Source organism: Pollachius pollachius (assembly GCF_949987615.1).
Source record: "Pollachius pollachius genome assembly, chromosome: 16".
Taxonomy (NCBI): domain Eukaryota; kingdom Metazoa; phylum Chordata; class Actinopteri; order Gadiformes; family Gadidae; genus Pollachius; species Pollachius pollachius.
The window spans coordinates 4408491-4430880 of record NC_136949.1 but is presented as its reverse complement, the minus strand read 5'-3'; the positions used below and the strand labels follow the sequence as shown (position 1 = coordinate 4430880).

The following is a 22390-nucleotide window of genomic DNA, read 5'->3' as shown; positions in this document are numbered from 1 at the left end:
CATACATACTGTATATACAGATGGATGTTTTTAGAATAAACACAAATCCCAATACGTCGCCGTACCGCACACGGGCTGCCCTTTTCCTCTCCAGCATTCACAGCGCTGTATAACATCCCTGGATCGTATTTACAACATTGTTGCTCCCTAACGACTGGCCTGGTCTCTAACGAGACACGCGGCCCCCCGCCCTCAACCTCAGCAGAGTCCGAGGGCCACGCCCACATCTCCAGACAGCCGAGACAAGGAGACAAGCGGCCACTCACCCTCCTTCAGCATGCCCACTTTGAGGCACTTCATGAAGCGGCAGGCCTGGCAGGATTTGCGCCGCCTCTTGGTGATCTCACACTCGTTGGTGGCCGGACAGCTGTACTCGATGTTGCCTGCGGAGCACAAGGGAGTGACGTCAGCTCATTGACATACATAGGAAGAAATGAAAGAACTTCATTTTAGTCAAAAATATGCACCTGGCAGTTTCCTAATATTTACAATATGTACGTATACTTTTACACGCTCTCTAACACACACACACACACACGCAGACACACACACACACGCTCACTCTAGCTCTATCTCCCTCTCGCTCTCACACACACACACACATATACACATTCTCTCTCACACAGACTTCACATTTACTGTTTACGAGTTCATATTTTCTACCATTGAGTTGTTGCTAAGACACTTTTAACCCATGAAGCCACTTTGGATGAAAGTCTCTTCTGTTAGATTTTGGAAACATCTCATGAAGGGCTTCGTGCTCAAGAGCGCCTACTTCGGGGGAAATCGAACCCAGAACCTTTGCACAGTGAGTCAACGACCTATACACTACCCCATCCAGCCCCTCATGTTTCACAATAAAGAGGCAATGAGAAACACACCCCCACCCCCTCCACCACACAAAAAAGAACACACAAGGTCGTTCAAACAGCACACACACACACACACGTACACACACACACACACAGCGAGACAATGACACACAGAACACACACACTGTCCCAAGGTGACCGGGCGCGTCGCTCGTGAAAGCGGGGAGGGTTTAGTGGCGTCCTGATGGGGGGTGACGAGAGCACCTTCGCCGCCCCCTGGAGCTCCGCCCCTCGCTTTGATTCACGGCTAAATTAGCGCCATTAATGCCCGCGCGCCCCGTCCTCTCCGCCGGGCTCCAGCGCGACCCCTTCCTCTACCTCACATCTTTCTTCACCTGAAGGCTGATGAGTACAGCCCCCCGTCAGCCCCCCACCCCCGACTCCCTCGTACGATAGGCAGAGCGCCGTGACGCGATTGGCCGCGCGGCCGTTGCACTGCCGCATTATGTTGAGCTAGCCGAGACGCTAGCAGAGAAGCTAGCCGAGAGGCTAGCAGAGAATCTAGCTGAGCCTCCATTTTCAACCGCCAAATCTGTCACCCTCCTTTGTTTCCGATACACGATCGTCAAATATTCTCAAACCACCGTAATATCAAATTAATATAAAACATATTATGCACAATTAAAAGCATGCAAGAATCATTTTTTAAAACTTTTTACTAAATATCTCCTTCACTTTTTCCTCCCCCGTGATTTCCATGGTTTCGGTTTCAGACTCATATCTCTTCGCTCTCTCTCGACACAACGCTTTAGCTTTGACCTCCCCCCGAAAACCCCCCCATGACAATACCCTTCCTGGGACGCCCTGGCATGGCGTGATTGAACGCTACGACACAATGCCCCGTAACGCCGAGATGTATTAATGGCTCCTAAAAACAACCCACCAGGTGTGGTCTATTGCAGATCTCTCCTCCACCACCACCACCACCTCCAACACCACCAGCACTCTCGCTCCTCCGTCCCCCCACCCTCTCTCTCCTACCCGGTGCTTGGTCAAGGAGAGGTTGCCAACATTTGTCAGGCTCCCTGGCATGGATGTTGTCAGGCGGGGTCACATGGTCGGCAAAGGGCCCGTGGCGGCGAGCCAGGAGCTGGCAGAGGGAGCCGGCGTGTTTTGGGAGCTCGCTAAAGTCATTTGAAGAGAGGTTTTAACCGAGGAGGAGGAGGAGGCGGAGGGAGGGAGTTTACGGCACGGGTACAAGAAAACAATAAATAAAAGACTGGGCGGAAGAACAAAAGAGAAGAGGGCACTAAAAAAACAATGATGTTTTTTATGAAATCTTTTGTTTCGGATTTTAGGGGAATGAAAATACACATCTGTGTTAAAGGCACTAAACAATGTTTTATATTCTTTTGTTTCCTGATTTTAGGAAAAATAAATATTTTAATCATTGTAAAATAATGAAGTGTTCCTCATTTGTTGAAGAGGACTGACACTCAACAACAAACTCCCAAAAAACAAACTCGCCTCACATCACCAACTGCCAATTTTCAGTTTGATTTGCGCCTCGCGCCTTTCCTCCCCGTCGCTCATTTATCAGAAATGACGACGCACAAAAACACGACGACCGCAGAACAACAGTCAACACCTGCCGTCGGCGCAGCGCTCAAACGAGACGGTAGCACTCCCCTGCGCCGCGGCGGCGGCGGCTAGCGCGGTGTGGTGGCGGCGCCGCGACCGCAGCGCGGGTTGCTGGGTGAGCGAGGCAGGATACAGGGAGGAGGGGGGAGAGAGAGAGAGAGAGAGAGAGAGAGAGAGAGAGAGAGAGAGGGGAGAGAGGGACTGGTTTACAACAAATTACCCTGAATAGCCTAAATTGCTCTCCCACTAAAAGCTCACTGTTGCCGTACCCTCTTAGTTAATCAGCTCCTTTGTCGTCCCCCCCACCCCCTCCCTGCCTCTCCTTTATATATCTCAGAGGACATTTCAACCACCATCCCCTTCCTTAACCTCTCTTATTTTCCCTCTAAATGTTGATATATTATTATGCCGCGCTATTATCCCCGGGCCCGTCCCGCCAGTGCCGGCCGTCTCCCCGTTCACCTCCTTCCCAAGGCCGGGACCCCCCTCCCTGATTACCATTCCATTAAGGAGGCCTTTGCTTTCACTCAATGACCATGTCCCTCAGACGCCCCCCCCCCCCCCCCGTCCCTTTCTCTTCCATTTAGAGGACTCCTCAGTATTTCTCCTCTCCTGTCCTCACCTCTCCCTCCTCCTCTCCCCTCCTCCCCCCGTCTCGTCCGTCTACCCCTCCACTGCTCCCATCCTGCTTCACTTCTCCCCTGTGCTGTCTTCTCCTCCTCTCCTTCTCCCCTCCTCATCCGTCTACTCCTCTCCCCTTCCTCCTCTCCTCCCCTCCTCGCCCGCTTCTTTCCTCTCCTCTCGTCTCCCCTCCCTTCTCTCTCCCCCTCCTCCCCCTCCTCCTCCCTAACTTCTCCTGTCTCCAGGTGGAGGAGGCTCAGCAGTGCCTCAATCACTCCTCCTTCTCACAATCCTCACAAATTCCTTCTCCTCCTCACACACACACACCTCCTCCTCCTCCTCCTCCTCCTCACACACACACAACTCCTCCTGCTCCTCAAATGCTCCTCCTCTCAGACCGTCTCCTCCTGTCTCCCGGTGAATGGCCGGCTCCTTAATTACCGCGACCCAGCTCTGAGTGTTATTGACTGAACGTCTCCTCACGGACACATGAGGCTCGTCACAGGGGCCCGCCCTCGACGACGGAGGACAAGAGGAAGGAAGGAAGGAAGGAAGGAAGGAAGGAAGGAAGGAAGGAAGGACAAAGAGTAAAAAGAAAAAAGAGAAAAAAAAGAGAGAAAAGAAAGCCAGAAAGACAGAAAGAAACAAAGAAATAGAAAAAGAAAGAAAGAAAGGAAGGAAGAAAGGAAGAAATGATGAGGGAGATGGACGGAGCACGGCGAGACAGTAAAACAAGTGGTGTGTACTGTCCTTAGTTGTGTGTCTGCGCTCCAGTCACATACATGCAGATACTCAAACACACACACATTATAATTATTCTCATTTGACCCAGACGAATCAAGTCTTAGCTATGAAATTCTCCCGACAAACACGGTGGTCGGGGCAGAATCGGACACACATGTTAGTCCTGTCTCTCATCGGTCCGCATCAACAGCCAATCGGTTTCCACTAACTGCTGCGTCCCGCCCCTCACAATCAAGACAGCTGGGATATGAGAGAGAGAGAGAGAGAGAGAGAGAGAGAGAGAGAGCAACAACTGAATGATGGGCTCGCTGCCTCGCTCACTCACAAAGTAAATATTCACACACACAAGCACACTGTCCAGATCTGTATCTGTTTTTGCTGATTTTTGTTAATTTAGATTAATATTAAGTCATAAGCATTAGTTTACTGTAAATTAACTGTTAATAAATTGTTAGATTATTCTTTTGACTGCGTCAACTAATCTAAATGAGTGGTTAATTATTATACTCTTATTATAAATTGTTACCCAAACATTTTCATGAAACCTTTATTAATCCAGCTATTCTCATTGAGGTTGGGCAATAAGCAACAAAAGAAAAACAAAAACAGACAGGTAACATATATACACATAGCCTCTTATATTAATCACCCGGGGATGACAGACTGAAGGAATGAATGTGCGTTTGTGCCTGCGTGTGTGTTCCTTCCCCGTACCAGATGTACAGGGTGAGTTCTGGCCCTAATCACTGTGCTGTATCAGTGCACACAGGTCAGACCAGGTCGGATCCCACCATGTGTGACCTTTGACCTCACAAGCGTGCCTGTGTCTCAGGTTAACATGCCTTCCTGGCTAACTAGTATCGTGTTAGCCACAAAAACAGGCTGCGGTGTAATCTTCTTCAGGCAGACTTGGTTGGACACAGCGGCTAAAAACAAGCACTTTTAGAGGATGGACATTTACGAGTGGTTCTCACCCCAATGTATTACACTGCAGCACATTTATTATGTCCTGCAATTATTTCTGCTGCGTTCTTGCTAAAATACTGGACTAATTAAAGAATTATTGTCAGTATTCGTCCCTTAGACCCAAAATTATTGGAAAAGTTCTCCATTTAACGTTTTACTATCTTACCCAATGGTTGCATCAGCCGAACAGATTGACTTATCTTCAATGTGTGAAACAAAAAACAGGCGATGATAAGGTATGGATAAAGTTGGATTGAACGACGGCCGCACCCACCCACCAGTGTTTATAACCCGATGGTTATATCCACCACACACATTGATTTATCTTCAATTGTGTGAAATAAAAAAAGCCTTCGATGGTATCGATAAAGTTGGATTGAACGACGGCAACAGCCACCCACTATTGTATGAAACCCAATGGTTATATCCACCGCACACATAGATTTATCTTCAATGCCGTGAAATAAAAAATCCTACAAAAGGTATGGATAAAGTTGGATTGAACGACGGCCACAACCTCCCACCAGTGTATATATAAAAAAAAAAGAAAAAGTGACGGTATCGATAAAGTTGTATTGAACGACGGCCACACCCACCCACTAGTGTGTAAAACCCAATGGTTGTATCCACCGCACACGTCGATTCATCTTAAATTGTGCAAAAAGAAAAGTGACGGTATCGATAAAGTTGCGTTGAACGGCGGCCACACCCACCTTGTATGGTCCTCTTGAAGAAGGCCTTGCAGGCCTCGCACGACGCCACGCCGTAGTGGTAGCCCGACGCGATGTCGCCGCACACCAGGCACAGCCGCTTGGGGATGGCGTTCAACATGTACTCGCACTTGATGGGCGAGTCGTCCACCATCATGCCGCCGACGCCGACGCCGCCGCCGCCGCCGCCCCCCAGGACCGAGCACTCGTCGTAGCGCCGGTGACACCCCCCCGGCCCTCCTCCTCCTCCTCCTCCTCCTCCTCCTCCTCCCCCACCCCCACCTCCTCCTCCTCCTCCTCCTCCCAGCATGCCCGGGTTGAACATGGGCGGGGAGTCGAGGGCGTGCGAGCGGCCGCTGATGTTGACGTAGCCGCCGCTGGCGTCCGAGTTAGCGCTGGGGCTGTGGTGGCTGCCGGTGTCCACCAGTGAGGACGAGGGGCTGGAGGGCTCGGTCTTGATGTAGGAGCCACAACTCGAGGTCAGGTGACGGTCTTCAGAGGGCATTCTGCTGAGCATTCTGGGTAAATAAACACACAGGGAGACAGACACATGTTATTTTGTGTGCACACTGAGTTTTCTAAATTTAAGTGGGCACTGAAGTATCACCGGGTTTTAAACTGTTTAACACACACACACACACACACACACACACACACACACACACACACACACACACGGTTATATGTCTAAATATCATGTTCTATGAACGGTAGCCAGTAAGTAAGTACACCCTGAAAAACTTGTTGTGGTCAACAGGTTTTGGGGTACATGCCACTAATGCCTAATCATGCTTTTGTCGGCAAGCACTCAAGAGCTTTAAAGGTCAACCACGTACATCTTTTAAGGTGTCGGGTGGATCCAAATAAACCCACAGTCAACCGTAAAGAACAGCGCATTTGCGCATAACCCAAGACAGCTTGTCTGCCTGTCTAGTAAAAGCCTTCCCCACAGCCTCTTTCAGCTGAGACCCCTCATCCGTCCGTCTCAGTTTCTTTAAGAGCAGACGGTTCGCTTTCACAACACCGCTACAGACTCAGATATCCCAGTCACTGTGCGGATGAAGTCGAGGACCCGCTCATTAAGGTGCCCGCGTCGAACGCCCGGTGTTAAACCGCAGCTTGACTGGTCCGTCTCCCTCTCGGAGGGCAGAGACGGCGGCAAAAACAGCCTCGGTTTCCATACGTCTCTGACAACAGCGGCCGAGCGACTTGGTGCCGTGCCAGCAGTAAATGAAGGAATGAAACCTCAGTCTGGGGGGGGGGGGGGTAATGGACCCAGGGAGGTGTAGCAGTCGCCGCCTGCAGGATGGACAAGAGGTGGGGGGGTAATACACGACCCGATCAATAGTCCCGGTTGCTACGGCAATAGCCGGTGCCAGGTTACGGGGTTACTTAAGAGGTACGGCGGGAGTGGAGGTGGATTTGTCGGGTGTTGCAGGAGGAGCGGGGGGGTGGGGGTGGGTGGGTCGCTTCCCTCAAGATCTTTGTCAGGGATTTAGGATACCTGAAACTGATTTTCGGTCTGGTTTAGGAGCAGTGTGCCGTCTTCCGTTTCGCCCGAGCCCAGACTGGAATCCATACGTTACACTGATGTCCTCCTTTTGTTCGAGTTTTGGGTGTCAGTTTTAAAATTTGGCATGGTTGTCCCGTTGTAAACTGATATTTATTAAAGATATAATAAACGAGGCCTAAGATCAAAACTGAAAAGGTTGGGATTGATACGGCCGTAAGCGAATGCCAATGAGTGCTCTCAGCATCCCAATGTTTTTTTTGATGGTGACGTCTGTCACCTATATCCAAAGTATTATAATGTACAGCCAATTACTCAAATGTCGTTGTTTTTCGTACTACAGTTAGCCGAGGCTGAATCGAAAAATCCACGCAAACAGCAAATAGTTCAGGCACACCAAAAACTGAAGGCTTACACTCCTATGGGGTTAGAAGGTTAGAAAAGTTATGAGACAGGCAACAGAATACGTGTTTTACTGTCTCAGTGAAGCTCAACTGCTCCTCCACTACCACATCCATCTCCCCTCAATGTTTTGACTCTTCGCTGATCCCCTCTCACGTTATCTCTAGCACCGCCTGTGTTTATGTACAAAGGGCAAAACCCCCGAAAAAAAACTATGGAGCCATAAGGGTCCCGACAACATGAAACCCCCCTCTTAACTGCTGGGGGCCAACTGGTAAAGAGAGGAGCCGTGGCAGGCCCCGGGGCCCTAAGATCCGATCTATTGATCCTTTGCTTCCTTCCTGTTTCAGATGAGCCATGAAAAAACGAAGCCTCACTCTCTTACGGGCCCCAGACGTTCCTTATGCATTTTTAATCAGGCGGGGCCGGTACGCCCGGTCCGAGACGAAGCGATGCTGCATCACGCAGCCGGGCTGCTGGGTCCAAAGACCCTCCGCGCACGCCCAACGCACGCCCAGCACACACTGCGGTGAGGGGAGGAACGTTTGAGCAAGGGAGGGAGGGAGGGAGGGAGGGAGGGAGGAGGAGGACTTGAGAGGTAAGTCGGGTTGGTAGTCGACTCGGCCTAACGGGACGGTCAGTGGGACGAGTTCTGTTTGAGCTGTTAAAGAGTAAGAGGGAGGGAGGGAGGGAGGGACAGAGAGAGAGAGAGAGAGAAAGAGAGAGAGCGAGAGAGAGAAAGAAAAGACAGAAAGAGAGAGAAAGAAAAAAACGATTGAGAGAAGGCAAAAAGACAGAAAGAGAGAGAGAGAGAAAAAGAGAGAGAGAGCGAGCGAGAGCGATGGAGAGAGAGAGAGAGAGTGAGAGCTAGACAGAATGAGAGAGAGCAAGAAAGACAGAAAGGTAGCGAGAACGAGCGATGGAGAGAGAGCAAAGGAGAGAGCGAGTGATGGAGAGAGAGAGAACGAGAGAGGGAGACAATGAGAGAGAGAGAGACAAAGACGAAAAGAGAGAGAGGGACGGCGAGAGAGCGAGAGCGGAAGCGTAACAGTTAATACATCATTCCGGATCTCGTCCCAGCCAGATAGAGGAGGTGTGTGTGTGTGTGTGTGTGTGTGGGGGGGGGGGGGGGGGGGTTCCCAGTGGAATAGTACATTGTGGCGTATGTAAAAAGTAGTTCACTCCACAGTTAGCGAGCAGCCACGCTAGGGGAGCGGTTTGTTCGTTGGGTTTAATGGAAATTTCTAATGGGTCCTCTCAAATGTGTCGACGTGAAATAATGCACCGAGCACCGCCGAACCTGGCCGACCGAAATAGCTCCATAGTTGTTGCGAGTCTTTCGCAACCACCCCCATCCCTTACCACCAACACCAGCCCTAAGCACCACCACAACCACCACCACCCCTTACCACCAACACCAGCCCTAAGCACCACTACAACCACCACCACCCCCATCCCTTACCACCAACACCAGCCCCAAGCACCACTACAACCACCACCACCCCCATCCCTTACCACCAACACCAGCCCCAAGCACCACTACAACCACCACCACCCCCATCCCTTACCACCAACACCAGCCCTAAGCACCACTACAACCACCACCATCGACTCCAGCACCACCCTACCATCACTCGCCTACCCACCTTCACCATCAGCTCAACTAGCACCACCACCACCAGCACCACTTCTTCTAACCAACTAACACCACCCTACCCCCAACCCCCAACCACCAACACCACCCTACCCCCAACCCTACCCCCAACACCACCCTACCCCCAACACCACCCCCAACACCACCCTACCCCCAACACCACCCTACTCACCAACACCACCCTACCCCCAACCCTACCCCCAACACCACCCTACCCCCAACCCTACCCCCAACACCACCCTACCCAGCAGCACCAGCTTCACTCCTCCACCGTGGTACAAAGTGTACTGGCATGTCAATCCAGGACAGTGTGAACCATGCACTTGATGATTAAGAATAGCTCCAATAAACACGTGTGTGTGTGTGTGTGTGTGTGTGTGTGTTTAGGTGTGTGTGTGTGTCTATGTGTGTGTGTGTGTGTATGCATGAGTGTGTGGGTGGATGTGTGTGTGTATAGGTGGGTGGATATGTTTGTGTTTTTGTGTGTGTGTGTGTGTGTGTGTGTACATGTGTGTGTTTGTGTGTGTAGAAATGCAAATCTCGTCTCCCCCGTGCATAATTCCTAAACTCACCTATTTCCTCTATTATAATATCACTATTATATTATAATAACACTTTAAATACACATTATTTTACGATCACGACTCAAAGCTTAATATACACATTTCCAGCGGCTTTCCATCCCACCAAAAAAATACACATTTTCCACAGAGCACACCAACGATCTATCCACGTAGGCGCAAAATATACTGTAAAAATCTGCTCCCCCCCCCCCTCCCATATTTCACACTGTATCTGTCCGCTAAGTGGAAATATTATTGTGTGGGGTTAAACTTGTATCACCAGACCTGGACGTAAATCACGCCAGCGTAACACATTGGAACATGGAGGACAGAGGCAAGGAGCCATGCATGAAATTAGTTCATTAATCTTGCTATGATAGGCTGTCCTTGTTTGAAGCAAAACTCTATCAGATTTTAACCCAGTGCCCCCACCCCGCCCCCTTTCTATCCCGCCCGGCAACTAGATTAGCATGTTAGCAGAGTATTAGCCAAGAATGAGCGGGAAATGGATGGAGGAATCTCGGTTGGAGAGCGATGGTGATGAGTGTGAGTAGTTCAATAAAATGTGTAGCCATTTCTGCAAAGAAAGAACGCTTACTTATCTACAACAGAAATGTACAATTAAAAGGATTAATATTAAATTGTTTGTGTGTGTATCTATCTATCGTTCTTTATATATAAATATAAAAAATAATATATATATATATAAATATATTTATATTTAATATTAAGTCATATTTAGTTATTTTATATCATATGACCAATGCTGTATTAATCCATTTTCATTGTCATTCTTAAATCCCAAAGAAATATTTTGCGTCATTCTGCAATGCGCAAGACATCACAAACTTTTAAATGCAAAATACACTGCACACAATGCATGACCAATACATTATCTCTCGCTCTCACCTTCTCCCCCCCTTCTTTCTCTTTAGACACACACACACACACACACACGCACACACACACACACACACACGCACACACACACACACAAACGCACACGCAAAACTTCCAGCATATGGCTTGCTCAATGTCATTGCCACAAGGAGAGATTGCATAGATTTCCCACATGGATGATGTCTCTTTACCTGGAGTCTCAACCTCCATCTACATACACATCAACCACCTCCAGGAAATTGCTCTCCCCCGCAAAGTCAAACACACCCCTAACTGCTTTTATAAAGGGGGCTGGAGGGGGGAGGTGGAGAATGGGGGTTACAGGGGGGGGGGTGCAGTGGGTGGAGGGGACGGAGGACGGAGGACGGGGGTCCAGAGAAGGACCCAATACTTAAGCCGTCATTGGGAATCAGACAGGGACCCGGGAGGGACAGTTACGCTATTGATTTCATAAATAAACAGAGATGGAACATCGATCCTAATGTTATTTTGCATTTCAATTACTGCCCAGAAAAAGTAACCTTCAAACGTCTGATCCTCCACAGTAATAACATCCACTGATAATCACGGGCAAGTCTAGTCGGCCGCAAATTGGCTTTTCTCTCTCTCTCTCCTTCTGTGTATTACTCTCTCTCTCTCTTTCTCTCTCTCTCTCTCTCACTCTCTGTCTCTCTCTCCTTCTCTTTTGTATCCCTCCCTCTCTCGCCCCTCGCTCGGCCGCTCTCTTGTTTAAAATGTGTCAATGACACAAGTTGAGGCATCTGCCTAATGACATTAAAGCGCCGAGTGAATTGGAAAAGCGGCGCTCCCAGGCTGATCCCTGCTGGCGTTCCGGTCAGAGGATGACACCATGCAAATGAACACCGAACTCAGTTCACTATATAGACGCGCACGCCCTCACCGCGCGCTGCCGCCATGACACCCATTCAATTACACGCGCCCGCCAAACACACACCCTGTCGCCGTTGCGCGCGCACGAGTCTGTGCGTGCATGTCCTTATTCTTTCTTTGAAGAATTAGGAAATGCCAGTGTGTGTGTGTGTGTGTGTGTGTGTGTGTGTGTGTGTGGGGGTGTGTGTGTGTGTGTGTGTGTGTTTGCGTTCGCGTGTGCATGTCCGTGTGTGTTCTTTCCGAAACGATCTGAAATGTTCTATGTTGTAGATGAGTAGTACTTGTAGTTCCGCGGTAATATTTGTAGTAGTACCTTCTGTACTTTGTAACAGAAGCGTGGCTATGATTCTGACAGCGATAGTGGTTCATAGGGAGGCGTCCGTGCGCGGCCTGATGGACCCCAAGTCCTTGAGCAGGAGCCTCGAGCATACGTCTATCTCAAGAGAGGGGTCGCGACCTCTAATGAAGTTATTCCGCCTCCTGTGATGCCGTCAAAGACACACACGCGCACGCATGATTGCACGCACGCACGCACACACACACACACACACACACACACACACACACACACACACACACACACACACACACACACACACAGCAATTTCATACGCAGGCACACACACACACAGCCATAAACATATGCATGAAAATACATACGGAAACACACACATGCACACACACAAGGACATGCACACACACACGGACATGCACACACGCACATGCACACACACACAAACACACACACACACTCACACTCTGTGGCATGGTTTCTCTAATTAAGAACAAGGCAGGGTTATGAAATAGAAAAAATAAAATGAAACATGTCCCTCAAAGTTGGATATTTCACGTTTAAAAGTAATCTTAAATTCAGAATGTTTTTTATATATGTTACCCCCAAACGCACTGTTTTTAGAAGTATGGTTCAGTTCATGTGAGATGTGAGACGGCAGGAAGAAGAAAAAAGAAGAACTATGTTCTGCTTTATTCCCAGCACCTGCTCGGTCCGTCCGTCAGGCCAGTCATAGGTTGGGCTGGCTTACTGTTACCGACGGCAGTTCCACCCACTTTCACTGGCTGTAAGGCCCACCAATCAATCTTACAGCAGTGACAGGTCCCGCCTCCCTCTGGGACCATGCCTTAATCCATTACATTCTTCTACGGAAGGAAAACTGAAGAAATAAGAGGGTGTACATGATGGTGTCATGTTCATGCCCTACTGTGTGTGAGATACAGGGTGTGTTAGTGGTAGGACCATACAGTCTAAAATATTCAGCAGAAACACTGTGTTTAGGCGTACCTTAGCATTGGCAGGCTTTGCCTTCAATTTAGATGGGATTTTTTAAGTGTTAAGCGTTATTCTGCTGTTTTTCCTTTTGGATTTCAATATGTACGCAAGTCATGAGGGCAAATATTTTGGAAGAGCTGTGTGCGAAAGCGCCAGACGTCTCCTGGATAATACGTCACTGGTGCCAGTATTTACATCCAGGCTATATTCTTTGTGTATCATTATGGAAAATTTGGACAATATTATAAAATATATTCAAATAGAAATAATAATTTTGAATTCGAAAAAGCCCCAAAAAAGAGGTGTGTAAAAACCCTAACTCAACCACTAAACAAACATGTGTTATTAAACTTAATCTGTATTACTTGGAACAGAAACTACTTAACTATCCTGCTAACTACTATAAACCGTTATAGATGTATATCTAAACCGGATACATGGTTTACAGTCAGAGGTTTCAATGATACAACACAGCTAATATTAGACCCCGGCTTAGTGCCTTGTTCCATGGGCTTGTGTGTGTGTGTGTGTGTGTGTGTGTGTGGGTGTGTGTGTGTGTGTGTGTGTGTGTGTGTGTGTGTGTGTGTGTGTGTGTGTGTGTGTGTGTGTGTGTGTGTTTCTTTCCATGTACTTTGTTCAAACACGTCATATTATCTGCCTTCCTATTCTTGACTGACAATCACCAAACTTTTTTTGATTATTGATATTATAAATATTATCGTTATAAGTGTATTTATATATAAATATTGTTAATAATATATATTAATTTTAAATTATGTATATAAGATAATTAATAATTAATAATAATTATTACTGATATTATTAATATCATTGGGGGATGTGAATCACAGTTTCGCATTTTTTTTTGCCCGATTGATAAACTAATTTATTTGCGTCGTTCTCCGAATAAAACGTATTCCAAACCCTATGGCGTTCGACACTACAATCCCAGAGTCGGTTCCTCTGATAACCGCACCATCAGGAAGCTCCAAGAGCATTCCTCAAGCGATCCTCAAACAGGAGACCTACCTCCAGGGTTCGTGAATGTAACGCAGAGGCATGTTCCACCGTTCAAATCATCCGCCCAGGCATGGCATTGTGAAGTCTACATAACACTTGAGGAACGCTGTGGCGTGAGAGGTCAAGACTGCAGACAGCGTTTTCCTCTGCCTTGAGCTAATATCAAGCTCTGTCCCCCCAGGAGGAATGAGGTGGCTTCCTGAAGAGCCAGGCCCTGCGCTCCCCACAGGTTCATCTGTGTGGGGAACAGGGCAGGCACGGCCGGTGGCTGCTCTTACACTGACACCTAACACCACATCTAACACAGACACTGTTTAAAAAGCTGATTAAGATTACATTTGGGTCTATGTCATTGTTGTAAAATGTGTTAATTTATTTCAGCTTTAGTTGTATTTCAGCAAACACTCTTTTGTTAACATTTGCGGTTCATGAGTCTGTTTAAAACATTTGATGTAACCTTGTGCCGGCATGAATCTATTAAAGAATATGCACAATTTTAACTGTCAGGATGTCTTAATTTGTGGAGTTTTCGTTCTAATTGTTATTTTTTATTCATCAATGCTATGTTGTATATTTGTTTATGGATCAGAATCACGTAGAAAGAAATGTCGACTCAGACCAGGTGCTCATGCAGTTCCTAAAGCAAAGTGATAATAGTGGTGAATAAGGGTGTTCTGTGTCTGAGCTCTATGTTGAGTTGAATGGCCTGCCTTGCCATATTATGATACGGTCATTAATAGGTCTTCGCAGTCACATGGGACAATTGGGTTTCACGCAAGAAACGGAGAAGACAAACAGGAAATCTCTACTCAATAGTTATGTTAACGTCCATATTCACGTTCACATGTCTGTCCACTGTGTTCTATAGGCTTAGGAAATGGACAATAAAGCACACAAGATAAACCATATTCTCCAGACCACTCACTTCATAACAGGCGAGGTAGACTTGAAAGAAATACACATTTACTCTAGTCAGAGAGACAGTACAATAATTAAGGATTTCTCATTTGGGTTAAGCTATAATAGAGCATTCTCATGGGGGCTGCTGATAAACTATTGACATTTAATTATAGAAATTTGGAATTGAACTATTTGTTCAATAATTGCAATATTAAACGGCGACATTTGAAAGCGTTGGCAGCCAAACGTGCAGGAATAATAATTAAAATAATTAGATGCAGCTGTGATTGTTATTTGGCGACACAATTAAGAGAACGATCACCACTGATAAATACACCTGGTGAAGGAGTATAAAAATATGACTTGTTTTTGTGAATTTTGTGCCTTTCACTGTACATTTAATTTTATGTTTTATGGAAATGAAATCGATAACATACACACACTTAAAGCATATTCATATCTTTGTAGTAAAATTATATAGTATGGACTATCAAAAAGACAAACCATTAAGTAATAAAAATAACAGCAGTTAAAATTCCCCTAAAACCTTTTATCGCCTTTCCTAAACCTTAAAACATTTATGATAAGCATTATTAATCATGCACATTTATAATGCTTAAATGTTTCTCCCCCTGCCTACTCAATATATATTAAAAAAGGCCTTTTCTATGAGTACTCTGTCTGTTTGTTGAACAACCATGTCATGCCTTACAAAAGCCTAATCCTCCTTAGGCTAATAAACTTTAATGTACCAAAATAAAAGCCTTTCCCTTGCGTCTCAGAGTCTGTTCTCCCAAATAACAGATTGAGTCTTAATAAAAAGCGGTTTGTCTCAATGGTACCATTGACAGAAAAGTGTGTGTGTGTGTGTGTGTGTGTGTGTGTGTGTGTGTGTGTGTGTGTGTGTGTGTGTGTGTGTGTGTGTGTGTGGCGCACTGAGCATCGCCTTCAGCTGCAGACATTCCTCATCCCACTCAAAAGAGTGGCAAGCTGTTTAAACCTTTCCAATCCCTTCTCCAGCTTAACATTAAGAGGATCCCAGTCAAGGGGCCTCATCATCATCATCCTCATCATCATCACATCAGGGATCTAGCGAAGAAGACATGCGACAGGTACCTTCTACAGTGCGTAGTGGGGTCAGAGTGCTGCTCTGTACATGGGTTGACGTCTTGTTGCTGCCCTGAAGGCTGCAAGGTTCAACACTGTCACGCTGGAGAACTTTAGCGTGGCTGTCTCACTGTCCGTTGTCACGGAGACTCTGGACTCCTGGGGTCTCTGTTCATTTCCCTCTCTTTAGAAACTTTATTTATGGCTAATGTTTAGTCCTATTCCATCTGGTCACCATTACATTACTTAGATCATGGTTGAAGTTTATATGCGGGTGTAATAATAAAAGCTGCACATTTGTTTAAAAAAAAAGAAATATATTTTTACGTATAAATCAAACTAAGTAGGTTTCTTAATTTAACGCTAAATTAAGAAACAAACTACACCTCTACATCTATAAATAATAAATTCTGTCGTGCTTCTTGCGAGCACAGACACACACAAACACACACACACGCACACACACACACACACACACACACACACACACACACACACACTCGCTCTCTCGCTCTCTCTCTCTCTCTCTCTCTCTCTCTCTCTCAAACACACACACACACAAACACGCAATTACAAACACAAACCCACACACGGCCCCCACAACACCGGGCCCCGTTGTGTACGTACATACATCTGCATGGGCTCCTGTCAGACCACAGGGTAAAGCCACCAGAGGAAGGCTCTGCGGCCATCTCCCTCATTAATCTGCCCTCGGCTATTCCCCCTGGCTGTGGGCGAGAGATCCATGGATCTCCCATACCAACATCCCCACCCCCCCTCCCCAAAACAAACCATCACAACCCTTCTGGAGCCCCACACACTCTCTCAAGGGGGCCCCTGCAGGCCCCTGGAGGGGCAGGATAGAGTGTGTGTGAGACCGGACTTCCCTGGTCGGGGCTTCTCGTTCCGGTACTGTTTGTTTATTTACTTTTCCGCTTTTCTCGTCTCGTTTCCCTGAAGATAGAGTGGTTGTTTCTTTGCAGACTGAACTATATTTTGGAAATTATTTTTGATAATTAGAGAGAATATATTAGATCAGAAATAATTGAACGGCGAACCCTCGAATTTGATGTTTAGTTAATTATCCCCAGGCTGACTTAAAGTACACTGTGAAGTTATTTAAACACCAATATTTTTTTGGAGCAGGCAAAAAACAAAAACAATTCAGAAAATTACTGTTAGAAAACAAAGCAACAGAAGGAACAGTCGAGTAATGAGGGGGTGAAGGGAGAGCGAGAGGGACGTTTAAGAGGGGTGCACCTACTGGTTGTGGTAGCAGAGAGGGTCTGGCATACACAGTTGGGAAACATCCATCAGTCCGCATGAAGCATTCCAGGTGTCGCCGACAAAAAAAAAGAAGAAAAAAAAAAAGTCAACACGCAACAGGGAACGGCTGGAGGAAAAGGGATTTAGTTCCTGGCCATCTCCTCCTGAGCGGCGAGAAGACTCGAAATCAGGCACTCCCTCCTCGATTTGCACGGCGTTTCACAGTGAGCCAGAAGCGCCGCTGGGGCCGGGGCCGTCTCCCTAGCCAGCACAGGTGCTTCGACTCGGGGCCGCGTCGGTGCGTCGGACCGGCCGGTTGGGGAGCTGGGAGAGCTGAACTCTGAGATGGGAAGCGGACAGGAAGAGAGACGGGAACACAACGAGGAGAAGGAGGGAGGAAGAGAAGAGCAGGTGGCACGTGGGAGGAGGACAAGAAAGACACGGAGCAAGGGAGGAGAAGAGTAAGATGAGAAAGAGAAGTAGACACACACACACAGATGGGGAGAGAGAGAGAGAGAGAGAGAGAGAGCGACAGAGAGAGCAGCGCTGGTGAGCACACACTGAGGCTGAGCCTGTGAGTGAGAGGATTGAGGCTCCATTGAAGAGGCAGGAGCTCTTTAAGAATATGGGGGGCGTGGCTAGAGGAATATTGCTAGGGTGCCATTGGTTGGAGCCGGAAGGGCTGCACTCTGGGAAGCCAATGGGATGGGGGGATTACTGCCAGGGGATGGGCTGCCAGGGGCAACTGGACGGTGTCCAGTCATTCACTGGGGAACTCTCTCTGGCACTCACGCACGCACGCACACACACACACACACACACACACACACACACACACAAAAACAGACCGAGATAAACACACACACACTTGTGTTCATTCATTAAACATATATTAATAAAAACAATAGGAATGTTTTGTTCAATAGACATGGGGATTGTTTCTCTTGTAACATATTTGCCATGTTTGAGCTGCAATGGTGAACAAAGGCATGGGGATTGTGATCTATGTTAAGTAATCTATTTAATACTTGAGATCAATGGGGAATCATTTACCATGAAAAATTAGCACGGCTCATTTTAGCTCTGCGACGAGTCTCAATGCCAGCTGTGAGGGAAATTTAAAAAACAACAAAAACAGTCTCGATGACATCGTTGAGGCCGCTCAGAGAGTGAACTTATGGAGCTGGGTCAAGCCCTGGATGCTTGACTCCCAGCCCCAGAGGGGTCAGGGTTCAAACCCTAACCCCATCCACTGTCTAAACCAGGTCTGCCCTGTTTCAGCAGGACGCTTTAACACCCTACACCTGCTCATTAACCACACACACACACACACACACACACACACACACACAGAGCCCTCGTAAAGTCGCTTGGGACCGGAGCGGCTGCAAAAACCAAATAGGAGATTAATAATCAATAGCGAGGGCGGCCGCTGTGCTATCCCAATCGCGTCTTCGGGGAGTCTCCCAAACCCGGGGCGCTTGAGAGGAAGCCCGTCTGTTTCCGTGTTTTTCCGAGAGGGAGCGGTGGACAGAGGGGACAGGGAACCAAAGGCCCCCACCCATATTTCATCAGCCCACGTTGTCCTGATCAATACAAAACCCATCACACAGTCTTATTGATCAGTGGCGTTGCCATGTCGCCAGCAGCAGAGGGGTGAGGTGGGGGCCTGGCCTGGGGGGGGGGGGGGGGATAGCTTTGGACTCCCAACAGACTTTTGAATAGGAAGAGGAATTATGAATTAGAAAATCCTCTTTTCATGTCAGTGAGGATCAGAGTCAGCGGGGCAAAACTCTGATCGCCTTAATAAAACAGCCGATGGATTGTCAATTACTTGTTTTTTTTGGATCAATATTAAGGGGATTTAGTCTACTTTCCGCCGGAGCCAGATGTTTTGTTGTTCACATAGAGACATCCAGATGTAATCAATAAGGGAGGTTTGTTATGGTTTTTTTCCGACGAGGGAGCAAAAGAGTGAGATTCGGTGCATATGCTCAGCGTAGGATTAGTGTTTGATGAATGCAACAAATGGATTGATGACAACAGAAAATAAAATATAATAAATAAAAAGAAATGCTTATAAATCCATCTCTTTTGAAACGGTTCCACTATTGGCTAAAATCAGCATTGTTTCGAAAGTATAAATTCTGAACTTTTCCCCTTAGCTAAATTAATCAACAACCAAATATTGATTGGGAATAAAAACACAAAAGGCTCCGTGCCTAAAACATTCAAAGCCTTGGTGCAGTGGTCTCAGTGTTTCCCTGGGCTTCACTGTGTAACCTGTTTCTCTGTATCTATCTCACACGCCCTAGTCTCGCTCATATTTAGAGGTATAGGTTAGGTTGTAAATTGTAACCTGTTTCTCAATGCCTGTGTGTACCATCCTACCCCTCTCTCTCTCTCTGTCTCTCTCTCTCTCTCTCTCTCTCTGTCTGTCTCTCTCTCTCTCTCCCTCTCTCTCAAAGCATTTCTATCTGTTAATGCTTTTTTCCTTCCCTCCTTACCTCTCTTTTAAATCATCTTTACCTCTCTCTTGCTCTCTTTTAATGCATCTCTCTCTCTCTCTCTCTCTCTCTCTCTCTCTCTCTCTCTCTCTCTCTCTCTCTCTCTCTCTCTCTCTCTCTCTCTCTCTCTCTCTCTCTCTCTCGGCTCAGGGGAGGGAAACTGGGATTCATGACATTTGACAGGAAATCCATATATGGCCCAGTGTGTAATCCCACCGTCCCACTGTAGCGCCGGACCAAAGAACAGTGACCCAATCATCCGGGCCTTAACCCAAACCCTAATAAAACTCTGCAGCCCGGCTTCATACTGCTTTCCCCCGGACTGTGTCGTACGTAATGAAGCAGCACCACTGTAATAGGTCTAACTAGAACTGGTTACGCATTCACCTTTTTAACCAGCCCTTTTTGATTGCACGTTGGTTTTATCGTGGCCTTAATACATGCCGATGGGGAACCACGTCTCAGCACCGTTCATGGACATGAGCTCAGAAATTAGGCTATGAGGTCCAAGGTGTGATGCAGGGGTGAGCATAAGTGAGCAGAACGTCTCTGAGAGAGAGACTGTGAGAGAGTGAGAGAGAGAGAGAGAGAGAGCGAGAGAGACAGAGAGAGAGCGAGAGAGAGAAAGAGAGAGAGAACGGGAGAGATGTGAGTGAGTGCGAGGGAGAGAGACTGTAAATGCGTGAGAGAGAAACCGTTAGAGGGAGAAATAGCGAGAGAGACAGAGAGAGGGAGGCCGAGAGACCGAGAGACAGAGAGAAGAGAGCACTCTCTTCCTCTGAAAAAAAAAACAAACCCAAAAAGCTGAGCCAATCATTACCTGTCAATACATACTAATTAGATTTTTTTGTGACGGGCCGTGGGACACAATCCCTCTGTTGCCCGGCGCGTATGTAATTAAAGTCCTGATTCATTAGCAAACAAGCCTTTCATGTCTGACCCCCTGACCCCGGCACTACTGTATCACAGGGGGGCAATCTGTTGGATTAGACGAGTTAAAAATCCTCGCCGACACCATCGTGGGCGAATCCATATTTGATACATGGCTCCTCCTAACTACGGCCAACAACCCATCGCTAGACACGGACCTCTTTCATTTACAATTACATTAAAATTTAGCAGACGCTTTTATCCAAAGCGACTCACAATCAGTACATTTGTCAGAAGAAAGAGAAACAACAATATATATAGCCGTCGGTACAGTAAGGATGTTCTTAGAACCAAAAAACCAAAGTGCTAACAACTGTTTGGTTAACCCATTCCCCGTATACAACAAAGATAGCTAGGATAAGCTACACAAAGCTAAGCATTATTTTTAAGTGCAAGGAAGCACAACATACAATAAGTGTGTACAATAAGTGCTTACATTAAGTGCCAGGAGGTACAACATACAATAAGTGCTATGCAGAGTCTAGGTGAACTCTGAACAAGTCCATCCAAAGAGTTCTGAATAAACTGGGGGTTTGCCTCACATTCAACGGTATTTTACAAGACTCCAATGACTTACGATAAACGTTCACCTGTGATTGTTGAATAGCATCATCGAGGATGTTATTTAGTATGTATGTGGCTGTAGGAGAATTTAGGAACTTATGGGGAGATTCAAGTCGAATAGAACTATAACATAAACGTTTTAGGTCCAAAGTTTTAGGTACAAAATCCTAAAATGTCCTGAACGGTATATAGTGTTTGAAATCCATTAAGCACTGTTATATGCCGTTACAAATAATGACAATCATCTCTGATTTAATGCAGCCACTCAAACAGTAACCAGAAATATTGATGTATTTGCTTCATCACACAATGCAGTTTGGTTATTCCCACACACAGGGTTTAGCAAATTGATTCTGTATAAATACTGATACTTATTGATTGCAGGATTTAGTGGGAGTAGGACTTAAGTAGGAAGCTACTTGAGGATTTTGGCAAGCCATATAGAGTCATTTCAGATTCAATAGATGCATTACATTTTATTGAATGGGGATGCGGGCCTATGACTTATGTGATTTGTTTTGCATTCATCTGAGAGTTGCAGAGCTTAACATCATCGTCATACTTATTGATTTATTTATAATACAGGAGCCAATCATCAAACACTGTATTTATGTGCTTATATGACTCAAAGCTTGGCACAAAAAGCATTGGATATTTAAAAGGCTTTATTATCATGACTCCTGTACTTGTTTTCCTCATATACCGGAGCACTGCGGAGCGAGATAATTACTGGAGCCACAGGGTTGCTTTAGTTCACTGCCGCATCTCTCTCTCTCTCTCTCTCTCTCTCTCTCTCTCTCTCTCCCTCCCCCTCTCTCTGTCTCTTTCTCTCTCTCTCCCCCCCTCTCTCCCCTTCCCTCCCTCCCCCTCTCCTTCCTTCCTCCCTCCCTCTCTCCCTCCCCCCCCTTCTCCCTCTCTCTCTTCCTCCCCCTCCTTCCCTGCCTTCCCTCTCCCTCTCTCCCCTCTCTCTCCCTAGCACCACCAGAGGATTTGACGGGGGGCCACAAGGGGGCCCCATTCACCTCGCAGTCCGTCCACGCTGGGTTAATAAATGCCATTAGCCTCCATCTCTGGCCTCTTAATTTCTCATTTAAGCGGAGGACGGCGGAGACAAAGGGGGCTGCGGCCCCGATGTTAATCAGGGCTCCCGGCAGGACGTCCTCACCGAGGAGAGCCTCTGATTGAGAGCTCGCTGGCCGGACTCACGCGACGAGGTTTAAAAGAAAGAGTAATAACGACGGATACCGCGCAGCGAACGGAAGCAGAGGGGATATCCGCGTTTCTATTTATACCCGCGCTTCTCTTTGAGCGGCGGTCGAACGCTCTGCGCTGCGGAGAGCGGGGATTGATATGATTAGCCCGAACAGCAAGTGTTGGAACTCGCCCTGTGTGGC

General features: G+C 47.1%; 1 protein-coding gene across 1 annotated transcript in view; it reads right to left on the bottom strand.

The window, feature by feature from the left end:
- esrrgb (estrogen-related receptor gamma b) overlaps positions 1-17043 on the bottom strand; it is a gene marked incomplete at both ends in the record, with an annotated part of 46369 nt that extends 29326 nt beyond the window's left edge. The window contains 3 exon segments of the mRNA XM_079754064.1: positions 267-383; positions 5498-6012; positions 16994-17043. Of these exon segments, the coding sequence (XP_079610190.1) occupies positions 267-383; positions 5498-6012; positions 16994-17043 (682 nt within the window).
- Positions 17044-22390: the final 5347 nt, after the last annotated feature.